At 38.3% G+C, this 25,521-nt stretch overlaps 2 protein-coding genes across 7 annotated transcripts in view; one reads left to right on the top strand and one right to left on the bottom strand.

Moving 5' to 3' along the window:
* The window catches only part of TOP2B (DNA topoisomerase II beta), a 53,355-nt gene extending 40,581 nt beyond the window's left edge, over positions 1-12,774 (top strand). For both annotated transcript variants that reach the window (XM_077129976.1, XM_077129975.1), the window contains exons 28-36: positions 1,002-1,196; positions 2,782-2,926; positions 3,141-3,302; positions 4,590-4,791; positions 5,701-5,780; positions 7,181-7,291; positions 9,615-9,737; positions 11,269-11,366; positions 12,282-12,774. In XM_077129976.1, coding sequence (XP_076986091.1) covers positions 1,002-1,196; positions 2,782-2,926; positions 3,141-3,302; positions 4,590-4,791; positions 5,701-5,780; positions 7,181-7,291; positions 9,615-9,737; positions 11,269-11,366; positions 12,282-12,449 — 1,284 coding nt within the window. In that variant the 3' untranslated portion in view covers positions 12,450-12,774. The remainder of the gene's footprint in view (positions 1-1,001; positions 1,197-2,781; positions 2,927-3,140; positions 3,303-4,589; positions 4,792-5,700; positions 5,781-7,180; positions 7,292-9,614; positions 9,738-11,268; positions 11,367-12,281) is intronic.
* A 73-nt stretch (positions 12,775-12,847) lies between these two features.
* RARB (retinoic acid receptor beta) overlaps positions 12,848-25,521 on the bottom strand; it is a 198,110-nt gene continuing 185,436 nt past the window's right edge. For all 5 annotated transcript variants that reach the window (XM_077129977.1, XM_077129981.1, XM_077129979.1 and 2 more), the window contains 3 exons: positions 17,264-17,468; positions 16,306-16,464; positions 12,848-14,336 (listed from right to left, as the gene is read on the bottom strand). In XM_077129977.1, the coding sequence (XP_076986092.1) occupies positions 14,140-14,336; positions 16,306-16,464; positions 17,264-17,468 (561 nt within the window). In that variant the 3' untranslated portion in view covers positions 12,848-14,139. The remainder of the gene's footprint in view (positions 14,337-16,305; positions 16,465-17,263; positions 17,469-25,521) is intronic.

The raw sequence follows: 25,521 nt of genomic DNA on the forward strand, positions 1-25,521 counted from the left end.
CCATTAATTGAATATCTACTGTATGCTGGCACTTCATTATATGTAATCTTCAGAGTGACCCCTACCACCACCATAAATGAGAGAAGTTGTTATTAACTTTTATATAGATGAGGATCTTGAAGCTTAGAGAGGTTAAGTAACTTGCTTAGAGAGACCATATATGATAATGGTTAAGAGCAGTTATTCATCCTATTAGAGCCCCCAGTTTCCACATCCATAAAATGAAGATCACAGAATTTTTTTAAAGCATAAGTAGATGTTTAGTAAATTATAACTGTTATTTCTTGAGAAAGTGTAACTAAGTAGAAGTGCCAAGATTGAAATCACAACTGGCTGATTTCAAAACCCATGTTATTTCTATTAAGCTTCTATATACAAATATCTCTTTAAATATCTTTCAAGAGCTTGATAAAGATGTCAATTTCCTTTGTATCTTTGGAATCCTGCTAATTATATGAAGGAATAATTTCATAAAATGAAGAATCTTTAACATAATTGTGATTATATCCTCTTTTGTTGTTACACAGATCTTTTTAAATTCAACTTAACTACATTGGTACTCTTGAATTTTTCATACTTTAATTTACATTCATGAACCATTTTTTCATATTTTCTATTATAGCCAAGCAATAGAAAAGAATAACTTCGTACTTGTTAACAGAGCTGCTTTTGTTTACCAGGATTCTGATGATACCAGGTCATCAGAAGTCTTGATTGCATAATATATCATAGGATCCTAGAATTGGAAGAGACCATATAGATCAGGTAGTTACTATTTCCTTGTATAGTATTACAAATGAGAAGCTAAATTAGAATGGGACTATAACACAGGTCTTCTAAATAGAATTTTTCCTCTTTCTTTATGTTGGGTTAGATCAGTTGAAATGAAAACTTTATCCCTTATTGAGTGTGTAAAGTTAGTTTCAGTTTCTTGTGCAGAAGTGCTTGTCTTTTCTAAAGAGTGTTTACCCTCCCCCATGCACCCTATAATTATACTTCAGAAAGTGGAAATACAAGAACGAGAAGATATTCTTGCTGGAATGGCTGGAAAAGCAATAAAAGGTAAAGTTGGCAAACCAAAGGTGAAGAAACTTCAATTGGAAGAGACAATGCCCTCACCTTATGGTAGACGAATAGTTCCTGAAATTACTGCTATGAAGGCAGATGCCAGCAAAAAGTTGCTAAAGAAGAAGAAGGTATAACACATCTCTTATTTTAACACATTGGTGGACTCCACCTCCATAATGATGTATATATGTATTTTAATTTTACTGTGTGCTTAAATAATGCTTTATTTTATTTCTGATACTTTTAAATTGTGGTGGGAAATCCTATCCCTCTATGTGAGCAGTTGATCCATAGAAGGAAAATGTATTGGTCAAGGATCACATATATATAAAGAGCTACTTATTTGATTTAGTTGTGGTTTTTTTTTTTTTTTTTTTGCTTGGGCAGACTCTGGAATTGAACCCAGGTCTCTGCCATGACAGCCCTTTGATTTAGTTTTTAAAATAAGAGATAGAAACATTCCACTCAATAGTATTCTAAATTTAAATCATGGAGCCAGAAAAACAAAGTATATCAACTTTAAAATATGAACTTTAGTTCTATATCATGACCAATTAAGGAAGTCTTACAGAGGAAAAGTAAGGCTTTCAAAGTAAGCTATCATCTTTTACTATTTGTTCATTTTCTTTTATCCTTAGTTAAAAAAGTATTTAGCACATCCTTTGTAATTGGTTGAGTTAGGCTGCTAAATCCCCTTCAGCTATTATATATTGCTGTTAAGTATGTGATTTAGTCCTGTCTGAATGTTCTTGAACTTGATGTTTTCAAATATTTGAAAAACTGATAAATTTCCTATTTTATAGGTGGCTTTCTGAGTTTTAAGTCCTAATTTACTTAAAATGTGCAATACCACATTATGGTTGTTTTCTTTCTGGAAGATACATTTTAAATTATATGTCAGGCCCTAAAATTTTTTATTCTTTAATTGATAGGTGCTATTTAGGACTTGTAAAGTATGACACTTAACCTATCCTCAAGTAGGTTGGGCAGTAGTTAACCAGCAATAAGGAAACACTGGAAAGAATGTTCAGATCTGAGGAAACAGGAAGCATGATGGCCTTAGAGGAAAGAGGGAGGCTAAATTTTCTGGCCAGGTTGACTTTAGAACTCAGGAAATATATAGGTAAACATACCCATTAGGTAGTCAGAGATGCCTAATTAAGAGCTTGGGAAATAAGCCTACCTAAGAGTTGGAATAAGTTTGGAGGGTTCCTCCTACCTGACCCCACCACACACAGGTTCACTTACACATTTTTTTAGTCTTAGTGTCAGGAGACCTTTTCTTCTCGGGTCTAGCAGTGGTCATGACATGTGTTGTTTATTTTCCTTCAGTAATTTGAGGATGTTTTCTAGTATATAGAGGCCTGAACTATAGGAACTTATTTTAAAAGTGCCTTTTAACGTACTTGGCTATGGGTCTAAAGGTCTCTTTGATATTCAAAAGCTGCCTCCTTTTCTTATGGTTGCTTCTCAATAGCTGTTATCTTATTGAGTGTACCATAAGATTGTAGCTGTAAACAATATCATTTGCTACAGATAACTGAAATAAAGTAAAATATGGTTTGATCAAGGTCATCTGTTAGGACATCAGTAGAACCACATTTTTTTTAAAAACCTACCTAATGGGAAGAAACTATTAGCTCCAAATGCATTTTGAAAATATGTAGTGATAATTTAATTTTTACTAATTTTGGTTTTCTCTTTAATGTGTAGGGTGATCTTGATACCACAGTAATAAAAGTAGAATTTGATGAAGAATTAAGTGGAACACCAATAGAAGTAACAGGAGACGAGGCATTGACCCTATCAACTCCTGTAAATAAAGGCCCCAAACCCAAAAGGGAGAGAAAGGAACCTGGTGAGAAATTTTTTTTCTTCTGAGAAAAACTATATTTTGAGGATGTTACTAGATTCTTTTGATTGTGTTTTTTTCTAGTAGGAGAAATAGGCTTTCCTTTCCACCATTTACTTTTTTATAATGAACTTTAACATGCTACAACAGTTTTATGTAATGATATTTGTATAAGTATTGATGATGGACATGGACATATCTTATTGTTCTTTGTTTTTAGGGACCAGGGTGAGAAAAACAACTACATCATCTGGAAAATCTAGTGCAAAGAAAGTGAAGAAACGAAATCCTTGGTCAGATGATGAATCCAAGTCAGAAAGTGACTTGGAAGAAACAGAACCTGTGGTTATTCCAAGGGATTCTTTACTTAGGAGAGCAGCTGGTAATACGATATATTTTATGTGTATTTTATTGTATCTTACGGTGTGACCAAGTTAATATTACTCAAACAAGTTGGTACTGTTAGTATTACCAATATCAGAGTACTAAGCCATTAGAAGGTTTAGTTCATGAAGACAAAACAATTTCCTTTACAAAATGATTTTTTTCTGCCATAGTTAGGCATGCTTTAGGGGTATGCATGCACACAGCTCTCACCTAGATCATTTCAGTGGTTGAGTTAGGCTGCTAAATCCCCTTCAGCTATTATATATTGCTGTTGAGTATGTGATTTAGTCCTGTCTGAATGTTCTTGAACTTGATGTTTTCAAATATTTGAAAAACTGATGAATTTCCTATTTTATAGGTGGCTTTCTGAGTTTTAAGTCCTAATTTACTTAAAATGTGCAATACCACATTATGGTTGTTTTCTTTCTGGAAGATACATTTTAAATTATATGTCAGGCCCTAAAATTTTTGATTCTTTAATCACATATGATAGATTTTTTTTTCTAATGTACATAGTGCAAGATAGTATGAACAAATCTTTAACATTAGTAACAAGTTATCATGAACACTACCTTCTTAATTTGAATGTTTCAACATTTTATTTGTCCTTTTTTCCACACATCAAAAATGAAGTGTAAAATTACATAGGAGCTATTTGACTTATAAATTTTATTCCATAATACATGCTAGAAATTATAATAAAATTTATTTACATTATAACAATGTGTCTTTCCCCATAACTGTTACTTTTTATGTATCATTTTAAATTATTGTTTTACTAATATTTTGAGATCTTGTATTTCCTACTTTTTCTCTTCATCTGAAAAATTGTCTGTTATTTCATGGTAAAAGTAGGACTGAAAAGAAGAAGTTTTTATCCAAGTGGTTAAAGGAAAGTGTAGCACTTTTTTAAAGAACTATAAAATAAATGGGAAATCTTATTAGTCATTTGTGCAGGTACCATATAACTCATGACCAAAATATCTGCATTCCTCAGTGCTTTTGAGTAGTATTTAAGTATGCCAAGCAACAATTTAATTCCATTAATTTGTTCTCTTCTGACATAAGCCACAATAACCTCCTGGAAAGTATGAGAGAGATGATAGTATCGCAATAACTAAGGCCAAAGTTGTTCACTTTTATTCTCTAAATACTGGTTTGTTTTTTTCTTATATATTTTTAGAGATAGCTGAAATATTTTTCGAATACACTATCAGTAATAATGTTTCAAGTGGATAGAGCTTGGATTTGAGTTTGACATTCATTTTGTTTTTTCTCCTAGCTGAAAGACCCAAGTACACATTTGATTTCTCAGAAGAAGAGGATGATGATGCTGATGATGATGATGACAATAATGATTTAGAGGAATTGAAAGTTAAATCATCTCCCATAACAAATGATGGAGAAGATGAATTTATTCCTTCAGATGGCTTAGATAAAGATGAATATACATTTTCACCAGGCAAATCAAAAGCTGCTCCAGAGTAAGTAATGAAGCAACAGTAGTATGGTGCAGTTAGCGGTTGTAGACATTTGCTAAAGACCTCATAATGAGTTCTCCCTAAGAAATTACCATTGTAGATAAGGTCCTCCTCATGAGAGAATAAATCTTAGTAATTATTGTCAGTTCCATAGCCATTGTAGTTTAGAGAAAAAATGTTGGCAAACTTCTTTCATAAAGAGCTAGATAGCAAATATTTAGGTCTTGTGGGCCATAACATCTCTGTTGAAACTACTCAACTCTGCCATGAAAGCATAACGTATGAACGTAGCTGTATTCCAATAAAACTTTATTTACGAAAATAGAGGCAGGCCTCTGGTTTAGGGAAAAGTCACTAAATCTTTAGAATTGGAAAGTTTAAGTTTCTGTTCTAGCTTTGGTCTTGATTGATTTTTCTTGCCTCTGGTAAGAATGAATACTAGTAACATTTCAGAGTTTGATTTTTTAAAAGAGGTATTTTCCCATCTCTTATAATTGTCCTGGATCACATCCTGCAGTAAGTGCCTACTTATAGTCTAGGGTCAGAAATAGGATTATTTTCTACTATGGTGGGAACTCTTGCCTTTCTCCTTGGATTTTTGCCGGTAATTTTCCAATTAAACTATAAAATGGTTATTTCTACCAATTATGGAATTTTGGTTAATGATATTTTGAAAAAAAATTAATGATTATTTTAAAAAATCATTAGTTTATCCATTGACTCTATGCATGTGTGTGTGTACAAATGTCTGTTATGTGCATCTTGTGCACATGAGAGAGAAAAAGAGTACTTGGTTGCTCTATCTTTAACAAAGAAAGAAAATTTTGCTCTATGATTATATTTGCTTTATCAGGGTTAAACCATATATTTAAATTACATCCTGTTTGTCGCATTTATTTTTCTTTCTAATAGAAAATCTTCGCATGACAAAAAAAGTCAGGATTTTGGAAATCTCTTCTCATTTCCTTCATACTCTCAGAAGTCAGAAGATGGTATGCTTATTTAGTCTTTTCACTGGTTACTTAAATTGTATTAATGCTATGTTTTAAGGGAGGAAATAAAACATTGAATGAATCATTAGATCATGATTTAATTTCAGAATTTTTTACAAGTAGCAAATATACCTTCCTTTCACATTTTCTTCAAGGTAAATAAGGTTTATTTAATTTTCCTGAGTGATTGCTAGCAGATTAACTAAAATAGGAATTACTGGAAGCATGTAGGTAGACATGTTAACTAAAATAGGAATTACTGGAAGCATGTAGGTAGACATGCAGGTGCTAACCTGTGTGTGTATGGAGTGTGTGTTTGTGTCATGTTTTAATGAGAGAGAAAGAGAAATTTTGCAAGATTGAAATTTGATTTTTATGACAATGTCAATGTATAGATGACAGGTTCTTTTAAGCCATGATGATACTAATATAGATTCAGATTTATTTTGTTACACCCTACTAGTTGAAAGACAGAACCTTCAAATGAGCAGTTTTAATCATGATATATATATTTTCTCGTTCTCTAATTTTATGTGGGAATCAACTCAACCCTTTAAGGTGATTCATGAATCTGGTATTAATACTAAGGTACATAGTATGGTCTTTTTTGAAGATAGTGCTTTATGTTTGAAAGAAAACACTTTACTTAAAAAAAACAAGAACAAAACACAGCTTATTGGGATGGATGCTATATAAGATAGCAATATGTGTGGAATTTTTAAGGACAGAACAGTCTAGTTGTACAATTAAGTACTTAATATGCATACATATATAGATTGGGTAATGTTCCTTCTATGCAGACATACATTTTGACATTTTCTATATAGATAGATATTTTGACAACATATCAAAACAGTTGTGTAAAAATATGACTTGCATTCAAGTGGCTTTTTTAAAAGTTCCAGTTTTTGGTTTTATTGAAAGATAGATAAAGAACACTAATTTGGCCTTACGTGCCATTTAATATAATCTCCAGTGACTTAAAATTGATTTAAAAATATGAATACTTATTATACCTTTAGATTTGAACATTGATATCCCTGAAATGGTTAATAACATCTGTTGTGAACATAGTCACACACGTGAGAGTGTTTTCAGATCTCATTTAAAAAATAAATCTTCAGTATTTATTTTTTAATTAATCTTTAGAATGATCAGCTTCTTGGACTGTTAAGAATTTTCACTATTCTGTGCATTTCTGTATCATTTTACAACAGATTAACATTTTTGAAATGTAACAGTATATTTTTTACTTTCATTTGTATGTTGTAGATTATATGATTACAAAATTAAAACATCAATTATCTAGCTAAAGGGAAGTTATCAGTTAAAAGAATCAAAGTTTAACTATTAAAAGGTATTTTAAGATGTCTTTAATGAAAATGTTTTATAATTTTTAGATTCAGCTAAATTTGACAGTAATGAAGAAGATTCTGCTTCTATTTTTGCACCATCATTTGGTCTGAAACAAACAGATAAAGTTCCAAGCAAAACAGTAGCTGCTAAAAAGGGTATGTACATAATATATGATTTTATTAGGCATTGCATAAACCAGATAAAGATAGTTGACATAGAAGGAAATTTTATATAATTTGAAAAATTTGTACTCACATTTTACTATAAAACAGTTATAAAGTATAAATGTGTATATCCCTTTTATTTTCTAATCTTGCAAGGTGATTATTAAAATGACTCTATGACCTCATTTGAAAGTTGTAATAATTATAAAAATAATCCAATGTATTAATATCTAAAGATAGCTGTCTAATAAAGCTCCCTTGTAATACTTAAGTTGTAAAGTGGTTTACAATTTTGTGTTGCTAGTAGTCTGACCCTATTATCTATGTAGATAAATGTTATCAATGTAGATAAATGCCTTAATGCTTCATGTGCAGGTGTGGGTCAGTTCAGTTGGGGTCTTCATTTATTTTGTAAGCCATGTAGCTTCATTCTCTTCCATAGCCTGAGTGTGTTCATGACACTTTATGGTACTAGTACCAAGGTACAGAGTATGGTCTTTTTTGAAGAAGGTCAGTATTAGTACTTTATGTTTGAAAGAAAACACTTAAAAAAGCAAAATTAAAAAACAAAACACAGCTAATGGGGTATATAAGAAAGCAAGTAAATAAGCCATTTGGACTGTTGTTTCAAGGATCTTAAAAATCCATGACAGATGGCACCACTGTAGACACATGTATGGAATGTAGCAGGACAACAACAACAAAAACTCTGCTTATTCCTAAGGTACAGTACTGGTGAAAGATTGACTGCTGGAGTCTCTCTAAATGGTGCACTCAATAACCTGCCTCCAAGAGGTTGCCCTTAACCTACCTCAGTGCACATATAGTCAACATCTACATTCCTTTGCCTAAGGACTTTCTCTTTGCTGCAGTGCTGGAATATTAACATGCACCAACACGTAGCCACCTTTAACCAGTGTAAATACCTTGATGTCCTTGCCCCTGAGATGGGCTAAATCTGGAATATGTGTTTTATTCTGACCTCTAGAGATTCCCTGGGGGGATTAAGCTCTCAGAGTGATGACTGTCTTGATCATTTACATATTACCACCTGCTCTCTCTTTTACTCTCATTTTTTACTACTTTCTTCACATCCCAAATAAAGACTTGTTTGATTCTTGTCTTGAATTGGGAAGGTTGTCTGCTTTTGGGGGACACAAACTGAGACAGTACCAATTATTTCCCTTTAATCATTTTGTTTATGGATCTCATAGCAACAGTTTATGAACCTGAAAACTTGGCAGCCACATAATTTTGAATATGTCAAACTGTTTCCCATATTTAACCTTATGAGTTAGAATATAACATTAAGTTAAAGGCTAGAATATCACAACACATATCTTATTTGGTTGTTTCTCATGTGGCTGAACTGGCCTTTTGTCAATTGAATAGGTAACTGCCTGTGTGGTATAATTTTAGAGCCCCCACAGTTAGCTCTCTAGCCTCCCCCAAAATGCCATTCCTCAAAAATATCCTTTAAAGGAGAGGATATATCATGTCCCTCCATGGGATACTTTGGGTTTATCCCAAATTACGTAAATCATTATACAAGTTAAATTTTGTAGTTAAAAAGGCAGCCTGTTGTGTTTAGATGTCTGACCCATATATACTGGTAGCTTTGAAAGTACCATCTAACGTTGCAAGTCTGGAAACCTTGCTGAGGAAAAATGATCCCTAGAACACCGTCATGTCAAGGCCATGCTCCTTCTAGGTTATTCCCTTGTAGATTTAGTCAGGAGGACTCGGGGAAAAGTCACTAAATATGTGGTTGCCATGAGAGCTAGGGCTTCTCCTGCCAAAGATCTTATAAAAATGTTTTTTTCCTTCTGAAACATTTTAAAAGTTTCTGTGGTTATACTTTGGTTATAATTATTGGGCCAAATAAAGGTTTTAGCCATGACTGTACTATATTTTCAGGGACTAGGAACAACCAATCCACAGATCTTACTTTGAGTAGCACAATCATAGTATAGAAACCCAAGTATTAATCATGAAATAATCTGTTTGTCAAATCCATATTTTCAAGTCCCTGCTTTTGAAATTACTGCTTCATTCATTTTAATGGCCCTTATTTAAAATATTGCACTTGAATTTTGCTAAAGGCAAATTATACATAATTAAAGTTTTTGTCATCTATAAGAAATTTTATGTCTTTACCCTAGCACCAAGCAGAGGAACCATTTTATTATGTAAGGATCCTCAGTTTCATATCAGCAGTAAGAAAAAAATCCATTGTTTTAGTATTCACTTCAGCTTAGTTTGTTGGTAAGTATATTACATTGATTGACCTATGAAATGGAAATTTGCTTTATAGGAAAACCATCTTCAGATACAACCCCTAAGCCCAAGAGAGCCCCCAAACAGAAGAAAATAGAGACTATAAACTCTGACTCAGATTCAGAATTTGGCATTCCAAAGAAGACTGCAGCACCAAAAGGTGAGTATTGTTTTTGTATAACCTTTAACATATACTGTGTGGCAATGATTTAGTCCTTTCTGGTTCACTGAGTTTAGAGAAGCTAGTTACCAATTTTATTTTAAATTGCTTTGCTGCCAGTAAGCAGTGTGTCTAAGAATTGGTGTTGAATTAGAGTCCATAGGAAATAATAGCAGTTCAGTCCAGTCACTTTGTTTACAAATCAAGGTTAAATAAGCAATTTGCATACCTAAGAAAGGTTCAGAGATCTGCAGCAGACTCACTGGAAGTAGTTATTAAATTAAAAAGGCAGACTACTTCTCCATAGTAACTAAGATGTGATACTCACTGAAGTAAACTGGAGCTAGAACAGAGCTTTTTGCTTATCTAAGAAATTGAAATAACTGTAGTGAGGGCCAGTGACCAGTCCACTTCTTCTCTCTGGTACCCCCTCTTTGCCTCCAGAATCTGGAAATCTTTTTTTATACCTTAAAAAAGCACATGTGAGAAATGATATGCTCTGAGGGTAGCTGCTCACCCTTTTATCTGACTGAAGAATAGTATCATCTGTGTGTTTATTTCTTAGGAGTACTTGGGATAAAGAGATATAGACCTCCATGAAAACAGGGAGAACAGAGGTGTGGAAAAGAATCATTAATGGCTAGGGAGGTCACTACTTACCATATGCATGGTTGGAAGCCTTCGCAAATCTACAAGTGCCATTTCAGTGATTCATTTGATTCAATATGACATCCTAAGATACTTGAGACTTTTTCTTACTAGTGCAATCTAGTAGGCCATAGCTCTCAGGAATTTAAGATTTAGAATTGCAATTTAGTTCCTTTTTTTCCCCCCACTGGCATCATTGTGGAATGGAGAATATTACCTTTTTCCCTTCCTCCTTTAGGGATGAAAATAAGAGGTTAGGTAGATGAAAAAATGGCATGTTGTTATTCTAGGTCTAAGACAGAATATGGATTTGACAAACAGATTATTTCATGATTAATACTTGGGTTTTTATACTATGATTGTGCTACCCAAAGTGAGATCTGTAGATTGGTTGTTCCTAGTCCCTGAAGAGATAAGTAAAGAAATCAATAGAAAGCATTTAAACCTTTATAATAATTTGGTGTTACTGTGACATTGAAGCATTTTATTCCTTTCCTAGCAATTCATGGTTTTATTATTTTTAAAAGTATTCCATGACAAGTTAGCAATTTTAAAAAAAAATTGTTTTCACCACACACAGTTTAAGAAGCATTCCTCTAAAAAGTTTATCTTTCTTTTATGTTAACTTAGGTTTGGCAATCAAAATTTGTCACCAGGACCTTCCCTCTAGTTTAAATGTGTTTGTGAAATACTCTTTGAGTCATGTCAATCCCAGAATTGAAATGTTGCTGGCAAATTATTTTTATATAATTCATATTAAGAGATCAGAATTGCAGTACTGATTGGGCATGCAAAAGAATTAGAGCAAATGTTTTGGCATTTATCTTTTTATATTGCACTTAATCACAGTGGTGATAGGAGAAACCCTTTTTATCATTTTAAGGTAAAGGCCGAGGAGCAAAGAAAAGGAAAGCATCTGGCTCTGAAAATGAAGGTGATTACAACCCTGGGAGGAAAACATCCAAAACAACAACAAGCAAGGTAATCGGGAGCATCTTTTTAATCCATGATTTTGATTAATATTCTGTCACTGACTCAGTTTGCTTATTACATAATAGCTTGTAACATTTTTAAACCAAGCATCTCTTACCAAGAGGCTTGTATGTAGTTAAATTATTATCCAAGTAAAAATGCATATAGTCAAGACTATTTCTTGGAAAAGTGTCGAATAATCTAAATAACCCAGTCTATTTAGGGTATCCCATTTTATCTATTAAACAGCAGTAGTTATATGCTACCTGTTCGAAATATTATTTTTCAGCCTACATGATGACTTTTTTTTTAACTTGAACCCATTCGACCATGGCTTATCTTCCAAGTTATTCTGAGCATTCTCCAAAAGTGCACTATTTTAGGTAAATGAACATCAGATGTCCTTTCCCCCCTCCTATTAAAACTTAAAAATCTAAACATAAATGGTTATGGTTTATGCTTCTCTCCACATTAATGTCTTCCATATTCCATGCCTCCGGTCCACTTTGGTGATTTTTCTCTGCATTTTTATAAACACAGCATGCACTACAACACTGTGTATGAATCATCTTATATTTTCATGAATTCTTGATACGTACTTGTGAATAGGGACAACTTGAATTTTCACCTATCTGGGCATCCTTGATGGGTAATATGTAAGTTTAGAAATCAATAATGGTAGTACATTTCTGAGGCTAGAACTAAAATATGAGTTCACCAAAGTGGTAAATTAGAACATTTAATCCTTTTTTCTTTAAAAAAGATTAGGTATCTAATCTTACACTTAAGTTTGTACTGAAACTCTGATTTTTAAATATTACATTATTAGTAATATTTTCTGAATGTAAGTGAAGTGTAAACAGTATTCTTTTTCCTTTTGTTTTTTAACTTTGGGGTCTTAATTCTGCTTAAAAAAATGTTTAGAAATCGAAGAAAACATCTTTTGATCAGGATTCAGATGTGGACATCTTTCCATCAGACTTCACTTCTGAACCACCTTCTCTACCACGGACTGGTAGGGCAAGAAAAGAAGTAAAATATTTTGCAGAATCTGATGAAGAAGAAGATGTTGATTTTGCAATGTTTAATTAAGTGCCCAAAGAGCACAAAAACATTTTTCAACAAATACTTTGTGTTGTCCTTTTGTCTTTTCTGTCTCAGACTTTTGTACATCTGGCTTATTTTAATGTGATAATGTAATTGATGGTTTTTTATTATTGTGGTAGGCCTTTTAACATTTTGTTCTTACACATACAGTTTTATGCTCTTTTTTACTCATTGAAATGTCATGTACTGTCTGATTGGCTTGTAGAATTGTTATAGACTGCCGTGCATTAGCACAGATTTTAATTGTCATGGTTGCAGATTACAGACCTGCTTTTTGAAATGAAATTTAAACATTAAAAATGGAACTGTGTTCTCTGTCTCTTTATTAATGATGAAAGTGTACTAAAAGGCCCAACACACACCTTTAAAATAAATATATTTTATTCTTTGCCAGGAGACTCCATGGAAAAAGGTAAACAGTATATGAACATAGAAAGCATTGTTAAACAATCTCAATGTACAAACAGAGCTAGTGAAAGTATATCACAGACTTGCTAATATATCAAAAAAAAATTTTTTCCACTAGTGCTTAAATGAGAACTAAGAAACTGACACTTGTATCTGTTAACCACTCTACCACAGCTTTCACTCTGCTTCATAGTGATTGAACAAGGTCAAAGGAGGCAGATTCTCTCTGCCCATGCCTTTGGGAGTTAATGCTAGCCTCTTGGCATCAAGAAGGCTGGAAAAAAAAAGTCCCAATATCAGGCATGATTCAGGAGGACACTAGCGTTACATGGTACAGGTGGTAGACCAACCTGCTAATTATCCCATGAAATTTCCCTAATGGCTTATGGACAGGTAAACAAAAAACTTATTTAACACTGAAAAGTGTTTCTGCCTTGGAGGCTATCATTACTGTAAAAATGTAATCTTTTTTTAAACTTTTTAAAATTTTTTTACTGTGTAGTTATGTCGTTAAACAAGTAATAAACCACTTAATTTAAAGTGACATTAACAATTGAACAAATGACATTTGATTAACTGAACTGGCAGTTACACTGACACAGAATTCTCTTCTGCTAGTGCAGTAAATTTGTATACTTTTACTGGGCAACATGAAGTAAAAGATGCAGTTTGAGAGTATCAAAAAGCAAGAACAAGCTTCCATACTAACTAAATTAGAATATCTTTAGCTTTATCTTGTCATACTGTACAATAGTCCCATTTCCTTACCTTGATGTCTTGATTATTCTGTGAAAGCAGACAATATATTTTGAACCTTTCTTAGCTGGACATGTACAGTAGTCTACTTCATAACCTCGATCTCCTGGTTATTTTGCGTATGCAAGACAAAAGGAAAGCACCAAACATGGTATAGAAAGAACAGAGCCATACATCTGTATGTACAAAGTCTTCAGAAACTTAACCAGGCTGAAAATCATTTTGACTGGGTCTTTGTCATGCAATCTTGAGCGTTCAGAGGAAAATAGAAGCTTTTAACTAGTTTCTGGTTGCATGAAGTGGCAGATATTTAGAATTTAAAAAGTTTGTATTTCTAGGTAAGTTAGACAGTGAGGGGTATATAGTGATACATATGAAAACTTCTTGGTCCTTCTTGAGTTTTAACATATTTTCAGTCCAAAAACTAAGCAGCAGTAAAAATGGTTTTTCTTGCATTTTAAATCCTGGAACTGGAGATACTGGGGAATGTTTGAAGTAGCTGGAAATTGTCTTATTGCACCAGCGGTGACTGACTGACACCACTGTTCTCCACTGAGCTGGGTGAGATGCTGGGGCTGTGCTCTGCTGTATTCCCACTTGAACTTGGGGTCAAGGGTTCATGTCCTTCAGAATTCTCCAGCATTTCCTGAATGAGCGGTGGCATTGATCCAGGAATTTCCATTTTCAAAGTAATCACACGTTCTGCACCTTTTAGAAAGCGATCAAAGAAATCTGGTTAAGAAAAGGAGTTCAACTGGATAACCCTGGGCCCACTTGCATCTTTAACAAGAGTGTTTCCTCAGATTTACTCTCGGTTATGAATGGACTGCATTATACAATATAGATATCAAGTGGCTCTTATCTTTGAAAAGGATTCACTTACTACTGTAGCTGTCATAAATAAAAAAATGTAAATTGTATTTAAAATGGGAATTGCATCCCCCCAAAATCAGGTTAGTAGATTGCAAAGTCAGGATCAGATTAGATTCTTAACTAGCTCAGAGTCAAGGTATGTTGCTAAGGGGCTCTTTACTATCTGATAGAATTTCTCTCATCTTTTAAGGAAACAATAGTGGATAGTAACACTCCTCAATGCCTCCCAAAGGCTATCCTGATTACACAACATTAACACTATTTTACTGTATAGAAAAGTGGCAGAGATGTGACGTTAAATTTGGTAGCTCCATGCTTCTATCAGTTTCATGAAATGATATCAGCATGTACTTACTTAATATAATTTACAAAGAGAGATCTCCTAATAAGAGCAGAAATGAGTACATCTTAAAAATGAGATAGTAGAAAGATACCAGTTATCCATGAATGGAGGAATTGAGAAATAAATGTGCAGTGAGTAACAAGAACTTGATAGATCACGGCATTGTCCAATACAGTAACTACTAGCCACATATGGTTATTTAAATTTGCTAAACTAAATACAATGAGAAATTTGATGTCTCATTTGCATTAGTCACATCTTGACTGCTCAAGAGCCATTTGTGCTCGTGGCTACTGTATGGGACAGTGCAGATTATAGAATATTTCCATAATTGCAGTAAATTCTATTAGCACTGGCCTGGCTATATACAGGAGATGGCAATATTTAAATAGCCCTATTTAAAAAAATTAAAGATGAAATATTCATCATTATATTGCTTAAACACTGATATTTCTGTTTGTTTGTACTCTTAATCCCATACCAAGGATGAATGCAGAATGCCTCGCAGAAACCTCTTAGAAGGAGCTCAAATGACTCCTTGTCAAACAGGCTCACTGTGCTTTTACGGATTTTTCTGAAATGTAGCGCTTATTCCTCAGCTGACCAAGGTCTTTAGGGACTGAGTATGTTAACGAGGAAGGAGAATGACAAATAATAGCACATTTGGTATGAAGAATAGGGGCTGATGTTTCTCTGTGCACAGAAAACGCCTTCACTAACACAATTGTGATATGGCTCTACGTGCTTCTGTAACTGTCTGAGTTATCATAAACTAAAAGTCACTAAGAAAGAATAATAGCTCTCAGGAAAGGGAGAATTCCTTTGCTTAGGGGTGTACAGAATTAGATCTGCCTATACACAAGAGGACAGTGGTTACACTGATTTGAGAGAGAATCTTAACCAGGAACAATCACCCTAAGTACTAATCATTTTTCTTGAGGTTTGGATGCTTAGGGGTGTACAGAATTAGATCTGCCTATACACAAGAGGACAGTGGTTACACTGATTTGAGAGAGAATCTTAACCAGGAACAATCACCCTAAGTACTAATCATTTTTCTTGAGGTTTGGATGCTCAGGAAAAACTGGAGTCAAGTTTACCTATACCAGATTATGTGTGGAAAGCAGGAAAGATATGTAAAACTAGATATAAAAGCCTGTCCATAGTACTTTCCCTTATAAACAATGCTTTTCTTGTCACTTGGTCATCTAATTTTAAAGCTCTCAGTCTATTGAGATCACTGACTAGGGCAGTTTTAAGGATTTTTTTGTACGTGTGTTAGGGGTACATTTAAAATTTTTTTTAATTCCTTTTAATTTTAATGAGACATTAGTCCCAAAGCTTTTTTTTCTTAAGGCAGCTGTTGACAAACATCGTGCATTAAAATATGGTGTTTTAAAAGAAACGACTTAGTCAGGGCTTCAAGTCCACGAATATACGGTGCAGATTCTAAAGACATACCTTTAGCACTGATGCTGCGGAGATCTGTGATTTTCATTAAGATCTTTGGAAACATGTGAGGCTTGCTAGGTCGTCTCTTTCTGATATAAATTTTTAGTGCTTCCAGCAATGGTTCTTGTAGCTTATCTACTTTTGTGGGTTCTTCAAGGTCCTGGCGGTCTAGATACCAAAGGATAAGTACAAATAGGAAAGATCAAGACAGAAAGGGCTACGTACACTTCAGGCTAGAGCAGTTCTGCCCATATCCTTGTTTCCGTGTTCCCATTTATTAATGTGACTATACATTTTAAAGATATATGCAATTGCTTTAAGCAGTCATAGTTGAAAAACGATTGACCTTGCTAGTTGAGAACGTATTTTGACGGCTTGTTAAGGTTTTTGGTGGAAGAGAATTACCTCTCATGACCAGGAGGTGGCACTACTGATCTGAATAAACCTTGGGCAGGATCCTTACAAAAGCAAGGTAAATCTGCTTCTTAATTAAAGCCATTACTTTTTAACCACTTATGATTCGGTATCCTGTGAGCCAGTAGAGGTCACTACAAAGAAGAAAGCCATACTTTATCCCACACCTTCAAGGGTTGAGGGGACAAGCCAAAGACTTGTACTCCCACTAAATTAGCAAACAGCACAGGCAGGTCCCTCAGATCATCATTAAGATGTCTCTAGGCCACTTATTTGACAATAGTCAGATCCTGCTTTTTAACAAATACCTGTAGCAACTGAAGAAATAGCATTTTGTCATTCTTTTCACAGTGTATAGAAGCCAAGTTCTACTGTTTAATCTAATTATGACAGTATGGAAAAAGATAGGAAACCCCAGGCATGCATGCCTGGCTTAATTCTCATGTCTTTTTTCCATGCAAATAACTCCAAAATGGAGATTGAGGAATTTCCCATAAATTACAACTGTAACTTTTTTTCACAGACCACAAGAGGCTTTCTAGATAGTTGGTACCTCCACAGATTAAGCAGATGGCACTGAGAAGGCCTGTTTCTGTGTCATCCATTTCCAAAGGCAGGAGCTGGTTGGCAAAGGTGAACACCAGGTCAGTCAGAGGACCAAATCCAGCATTGTGCATCTGAGTTCGATTTAGGGTAAGGCCATCTGAAAAAGTCATGGTGTCTTGTTCTGGGGTATACCTGGTACAAATTCTAAGAATCTGGAAGAAAGAACAAAGATCATTTTGACAGATCACTTAGCCAGCCTGTCCTGAAAGCATCAGATCTAGCCAATAATGACATGAAGATTTCCAAGGACATCTTGCATTGCACAGGGCACTCTGTCCCCCTTTCAGGTATTGAATGTCTTCTCCAGCTTCATAAAAGACTACAGAAGCCAAAACACAGTGGATAAAGTTAGTTAGGGAATAATAAATAGGACACAAGAAACTTTGAGAAATATCTGTTTGTGCTAAAAGTAACTCATCATTTGATTCAAATAAACATTTACTGAGTACCTACTTATGTCCCAGGCGCAGTGCCAAGTGCTCATGATACAAAGATGAATATGATTCTATTCTTTTCTGTAAAGAGCTAACAGTCTACTACAATATAAAAAGTAAAGAAAAAAGACAATATCCACCTTTTATTAAATACTTAGTGTTATCATCTCCTACACTTACTCTTTCAAACTCAGTACAATGAACATTATCTTTCTTATTTTAGAGATGAGGGAATTGAAGTTCAGTAAGGTTAAGCGATGTGCTCAATGTCACACAGTTAACATGTGGTAGCTGAACGTCACAGCACACTATGTGGACAACTATAATACAAGGCATAGGAGTGTAACCAGTAATGTGTTGGGGGAGATTCAGAAGAAGAAAAAATCCGAGACAATCAGGAGGAAATCAAGGGCATATTCATGGAGGAAAGGTGGTATTTTAACCAAGTTCTGAAGTATGGGCGGCAGAATTTCTATTGGCAAGAAGTATGGGTTACATTGCCACAGTCTCCCAAATCCCACCCTACCTGCCCTTGATATGAATCCCCCTGGGATAGCTACCACCAAGGGAGCTTCCTGCTCATTGCACAGTGCCTTGGGGCTTCATTCAGGGCTCAATAAACTCCAAAGTGTTTGCTTCTGTATGTAGACAGCCAGTCCCACCTTACATTTCCAATGCCTCAGTTAATCCCACCGTGCTGGTAAGGCTCTTGGTACATTCCAGAGCACCTGCACACGCAGAACAATGTTTCTGCACCAATGATTTCTTCCACACTTGACTTTTTCCTCTGAAAAAGCCTCTCAGAAGCCTAGATCTGCTTGAACCTGAGAGAAATCAATCCCACCTTGACAGAAGTGAATAACCCAGCGGTAGATTTAGGGAGGTAAGGGTTTTGTCCATTGCTGGCTGTCCCATATGGATGGCCACCTTGGTCTGAACCCAGAGGAAGACACATGTGGTCATGGAGGTCAGTGCTCCTCCTGCACATAGGCACAGGTAAGTGGCTCCTGAGGAAGATCCAGGACAACCCCCCCCCCCCCCCCCGCAACAAAGGGAATTCCTGTAGAACAGCCCTCTCCCCCTCCCCTTATTCCAGAACTTCTGCCAAATATTTCACCTTATCAGGAAGTGCTAGGGATTTGGGGCAAAGATGTGGGTAAGACTGTTTTGATGGGCAGAAGCCTGTGCCCATTGGGTCACATTACCCAGGGGGCAGAGCTGTTGTGCTGGACAGGTCACATGGCGCAGTCTTTGTCCTGGTGTTCTGTGAAACTCCAAGATGGTGGGCTTGGCGCCAGCCCATCCTGTCTTCCTACATACAGGAAGGACCCGGGTACAGATCTGGAGGAAGGCCTCGGGATGCACTGTAGGGTGAGGGTATGGGTTCTTTGTCGATAAAATGTCTACCTCCAATATTTTATTGGTTTAAACCCTGAGAAGAGAAGGGTGAATGCTTAGCACCCCTCATTCCCAACATATAATCATAGTTAATGCTTTACTGAGCACGTCCTACATGCCAGGTACTGTGTTAAGTGCTTTAAGGTATTATTTAATTCTCATATCCACCCATGATTTAGGTATTATTTTACAGATGGGAAATAAACCCCCTAGCTTGTCCTAGGTCAGACAGTTATTAAGTGTCATGATTTGAATTCAGGCTATCTCTAAGACTGTGCCCTTAACCACTGCTCCAGTGCCACTTCATTTCCTTCCATGCCAATATCCAAACCAAATGCCTAAGGTTAGATAACCTTGGTTCAGCATTGACGTATACCAGCCACCTTTGTTCCCTGGGCTGAGTGCCTGTGTGCAGTGCACAACCTGCACAGCTATTCATGGTGGCTGACCATGTGTACAAGAGGTCATAGTCCACGTTTACATGGGGAAGGACAGGTGAAACATTTAAACCAGGACATATTCTCAAATTTCTTAATGTTCATATGTGGTCAAGTGGCACAATGAGCTGGAAAGCCCCTGATACTTTGTACAAGTGGTTATCAAAACATCTCAATGATTCCTCTTCATTGGATGGATGGTCATTTCCCTTCACCTCTCAGATATTTGCCCAAGGACCTGCCAGCCAGCCATTTCTTCTGGGCTGCTGACTGGATCACCTGTTGTATTTCATCTTGACAGCTGATGGGGTATGAAGCCATTCCTAATGTCAGAGCAGCAAGTAAACCCAGAGATCACTGAATACATCCCTTACATTCCCCTGAAAAACCCCAAGAGGAAAGTTCACACAAGCAATAGTGCCAGAGCCTAGAACATAGGATTCCTAACCTCCAGCCTAATGCTCCTTCATCTACCTGGAGAAATATTAGGAAATACTGCTTATGCAGGGAATTTTCTGGGCCAGTTCTCACAGGATGGTACGAGTTGTTAGTATGTACAATATTTATGGGCACACAACCTCCATACACATTTCTAGTTTGGCACCAGATAGGTACTAACTAAGTCTCTGCAGCTTTAACCAGGTGCCAAGAGGCAAATGCATGTAATTCTGTCCCACACAAGAATGATGGAATCTGGGGATTTGTTGGAAAGGATTAAAAAGACCAGAATTTCAACATTTACAACAGTAAACACAGCTCACTTAGAAATCTAAGTCCAAACATCTCTTTCCAGCTATTCTGAAGGCTTTTCCTCCTCAAAAGTTGCAAAATATTTACATCTAAGTATCCAAGCAATGCCCTGTTGCTTCTCTCCCTGTAAAGTTCAAAACCAAACCTCAGTATTAATGGTGCATGCACAGAGGAAGAGCCCGTGGCCTGAAATGGAAGGATACTCAATATTCTCTTTTACTGGGAACCTTTTAACTATGCCACAAAACCGAACTGGTTCATGTGTTACAGGCATCCTGTACACAGCTTCTGACCAGTCCTGCCTCTGGAGAGAAAATGAGCAGTTTCGTTTTGTCACACGGAAGTCAAATGTCAGTGGCAATCACCAAGCTCTTCTACACGATTAAAACACCCTTTGTTTGAAAGAAGGGTATTTTATCTGCAAACACCAGCAAGGCGGCCCCATGAGATGGGTAAAAATAGCCCAAGCAAGGCTAATGCAAGAAAGGAGGACCCTGCGGGCCACGACAAAGCTCCTGTTGATGGGCAAAGTCCGGCCCCCTCAGAGCAAACGGCCTTCAGCAAAGATGGAGCTCTTCACTGCTGTCAGTGGGAGGGCGAGTTTCGCGGACCCTCTGTGAACAGACTGCAGAGCACGTGGGACCCCCCAAGTCAGAGCCAGGGATTTGCTCACATCCTGCTCTGTCCCTATGACCCCCCCCCCCCCACCTTGTCCCAGCCACCATCATCTCTCCTCTCTCACCATTTCGTGGTGAAACCATAGCAGCCAGACCGTGCTACTTACAGATGGTCATCAGAGCCCTCTTCCCTGCTAAAACCTCTCCCAGGGCTTCTAGTCATCTTTAGAATAAAATCCAATTTTCTTTCTGAGGCCTCCATGGCCTCCTCCTACCTCATCAACTTCAACTGCTCCTCCTTCCCCTTTGCTCACCTCCTTCCAGGCACTTTGGTCTTCTTTCGGAATCTCACAATTCATTACTGCTGCAAAGCATTTGCACTTGCTATTCTCTCTGCCTGCCGTGATCTCCCCCTGAACATGAGTCGGGTTCATTCTTCACATCCTCAGACACCAGTTAACACACTTCCTAAAACCCATTCATTTCTACCACATTATCTCTATTTTTGAAAAAAATATGATTATTTTAAATTTTAAAATTAAGGTATAACATGTGGTTGCTTAAAAATCTCCACAAATATCTTTGATATTCCTCTCTTCAGAACTGAAGCTTAATTCCTCTCCCCTGGAGTGATTTAGTGACTTTCTTTGAACAAATATGACAGAAATGACAGCATCTGACTTCTGAGACTAGGTCAAAAAAAGGCATTGTGGCCTCCTCCTTGCTCACGCACTCCCAGATCGCTTGCTGATACGTTGACACATCATGAGGACACTCAAGATGCCTCACAGGGAGGTCCACGTTGTGAGGGACTGAGCCATCCCATCCATAACCAGTGCTGACTGGCTAACACCTTGGAAGCAGATCCTTGGATCTCGGTCAACCCTTCCAATGCCTGCAACCCTGGCCAGGTGTCTTGACTGCATCTTCATGAGAAACTCGGAGCCAGAATCGCCCAGCAAAATCATTTCCAAATTCCTGAGTTCCAGGCACGATGCATGAAATAGTAATGAGTACCGTTTTAAACCACTTAGTTTTGGGGTAATATATTACACAGCAATACTTGATTATTAAAAGATACACACCTCGTGCTGTGCACAAATCTCAACATGGATAGCTGACACAATTTCCTTAACGATACACCTGTGTAAACACCACCCAGATCGATATGAACATTTTTAGCAGCCAGAAGGCTCCCTTGGTCCTTCACAGTCAAACCATCCCCTCAAAGGTAATTATTATTTTGACTCTATTCCTATGGATTAGTTTTGTCAGCGTTTGAACTCTGGATATATAGAATCACAGAGTATATTGTCCTTTGTGTCTGGCTTTTATTCACTCAATACCGTGTCAGGAAGAGTCACCGTGTTTTTGCAGGTAGCAGGAGTTCATTTTTTTTCATTGTTGAGTAGCAGTTCATGCTGTGAATATCAACCTGTTTCATTTTCTTCATAGCACTCGTCAGTACCTGAGCTCAGTGACCTATCGCCCCTCTAGAGCATGAGCACCTAGAATGAGTTCACTCTTGATCTGTTTTGCTCTCTGTTGTATTTTTAGCACCCTCCAAAGAGTAGATGGTAATGGATATTTGTTGAACAAATGAACTGGGTTTCCCTGCCAGAATCCCTCCTACCTTGTAAAATCCCTGGGGGTGGGTGGCATCCCCAGATTTCTGTTTTTAGGCAAAGGAGAAAGCTCAAATGTCTCACCCTTCGAGGTCTCTGCGCTGGGTCTGGTCCCTGTGGGCAGGTGCTGACCTGATCTGACTAGTCATCCCCGGGCCCTTGCGGGAACATTCAAGGAGTGAACCCAAGCTCTGCGCTGGGGCACACTGAGCCTGCTGTGAGGGGCTCTGGGGACTGAATGCTGTCCCCGCAGGACCTGCCGCCAGCCGGCCGCCTGCCTTGACTGAGTCAGAAGCGTTCATGCCGGGAGCAGGAGTCCTTTCCTACTGTCGCTGCTTTCTAGACCAGCACTCTATAGTCACATTCAAACATGTGAAGAGCAACAGGTGAAATGGATTTTAATAATAGAACTTCTTTAACCTAATAAATCCAAAATATGTCTGTTTCAACATGTAATCAAGACAAAAAGTCCTTAAGGAGCTTCTTTACACTTTTGATACCGGGGTTTACCTTACAGCACATTTACTGCAAGCCTCGGGCTGCCGGTGACCACCACATGGGGGAGCACAGCCCCGGAGCACCGTGGTCACCGCTCCACACCCGCAGATGAGTAAACTGAGGCTCAGGGACGCCAGGGCTCCCTCGCGGTTGCAAAGGTGGCCAGAGGCAATGCTGCAGCCGCAACTCAGGCCACGGGGCTCCAAGCCCAGAGCTCGCTCCTCCTCGCCAGCCTTCTGTTTTCTCTCTACCGCGCCCCCTGGGGATGGGGGTCTTGTGGGGACGGTCCGCCTGTGGCAGTGTGGACAGGGTCCGCAGGACCCCACGGGCCACAAATTACATTTTGAAGTCGTGCAGGGCAGTCCCTGTTGCGTCACCAGGAGCAAGGTGCTCCCGTGCCTGGCGTGGGAAGGTCTTCACAGGGGGGAAAGAGGGCAGCGTTGGCAGGACACGGCAAAACTTGTGCAGCCCCCAGGAAAAGCCCCCGCACCACGCGCTCGCTCGGCGCCTGTGCAGCAGCCCTGCCTCGGCGATTCCCGCCGCAGCCACACGCTGCTCCCGAGGGCCCCGCAGCCAGGTGGGCGCCCCCGCCCGTCATGGGGGCCTCCCAGCCCTCCCCGGTCCTTCGGCAAAGGGAGCTAATGTTACAGTCCCATCTCCAATCATGTATGGGTTATCCTTTCCCTTGCCCCACGGGGTTTGATTTCATTGTAAAAAATACAGGTATTCCCAGAGTTCTCCACTAGGTCATTTCTCACCAGAAAACTGCTCAGATTTCTTCATGTGGAAAGGTAATTTCGCCCTCCTTTTTCCAGAGGTTGGACACTACCTTGGGGAAATCGTACAGGCCTTGGCTCCCACCTGGGCCTCAGCTGCCTCATCTGTAAAGCGTGGAGAATAACAGGACCCCCTGGTAGTGTGTGGCAAGACTTAACAACAACAATAATAATACCTAAAGCCATTGAGGCCTACTATGTGCCGAATACTGTTCCTGGCCCTGTATTCCCACCTCATTTCATTCTGTAAGGAATCCTATAAGGAAGGTTCTATGATCGCCTTCATTTTAAGAATGAGGAAATGGGCTCAGAGAGGTGTTGTGATTTTCCCAAGGTCACACAGCTATTAAGAGGTGGAATTAGGTTTTGAACTCAGACAGGCTCGCTTCAGAGCCTACACTCCTAACTACTTCCGATAGCTGGGGCAAATCCCAAAAGATGGAGCAAGATCAATGTGAAGCCATAATTGGGTGGGCAGGATTCGGGGGAGGTGAGTACTGTGGTAAAACTACAAACTGGCCCAGGATTACCTGGATCATCAATCCAGGAGGGCAGGAATTCAACATTTCCCTCCACCATGGTTTTCCCAGAGCCTGGCACATAGTAGGTACTCGGTAAATAGTACGAGATTCATTCCTTCAGTCAATATTTATTCGATTCTGTATAACAGGACAGAATGAACATTTTAAAATAAAAGTGAGACCCTGGCACACCTTTACTTAAAACCCAGTGACGTCTTTTTACATTGAAAATAAAGACCTACGTGGCTCTACCTGATCTCATGCCCATTTCCTCTACTCTCCTGTCCTCCTGCTCCTCCCTCCACCTCACTCACTGCTTTCCAGTCACATCCACCTCCTTTTTGTTCCCCAGACTTCCAGGGACTCCCCTGCCCCAGGGTCTCTGAACTGCCCTCAACTGTTGCTGCTTTTCGGTTGTTTCATTCAGGTCTCTTCCAAGGTCACTTACTTTCCCAGCACACTGTATGAATCAGCCCCTGCCTTCCTCAGTCACTCTTTGTTGCACTTATTGTCCATCCAGATCCCAGGAGAACTTCAGCTCCATGAGGGCATGGATTCTGTCTCTTTTGTCCACGGCTCTGTCCTCAGAGCCTACAACAGTGCCCGCACACAGCAGATCCCCAGTGAATACTCGTGGAAGAAAGGAAAGAAGCAAGGGAGGGGAGGAGGGTGTGAGGGGCAGCAAGAGGGGGAAGGGAGAAAAAGAAGGCGGGGAGAGAAACCCCAGGACCAGACAACCTCAAAGGCTGATCCTGTTTAACTGCACCAGAGAGGAGCCATTGACAGGGAGGGGTAAAATTAACAGGGAAAAGATGGTAAAAGGAGATTAAGCAAGGAAGAAAACATGAGGGCAGACCGCAGGTGAAAGGGCCACTCTTGGGGGCTCCCTCCCTGGCTCTGACCACAGGCCTAGCATGGCATGGCAGGGAGGCGGGGAGAGGCAGGGGACGGGCCTCCCTTCCCCTTGTGCCTGCTCCAGCGGGCCTCCCAGCTCACGACTACCAGTGAGCTCTTCCCTGAGAGCCCCGACTTCCCATCCTAGGGCCTGAGAATAACCTCAGCCTGTGGCTGCTTCTCTCACTCTGTTTGTCCTTCTGGTCTCTCCATCACACTCCCTCCATACATCAATGGCTCAGAGAGTAAGATATT

This window comes from Tamandua tetradactyla, chromosome 15, assembly GCF_023851605.1.
Source record: "Tamandua tetradactyla isolate mTamTet1 chromosome 15, mTamTet1.pri, whole genome shotgun sequence".
Lineage (NCBI taxonomy): Eukaryota > Metazoa > Chordata > Mammalia > Pilosa > Myrmecophagidae > Tamandua > Tamandua tetradactyla.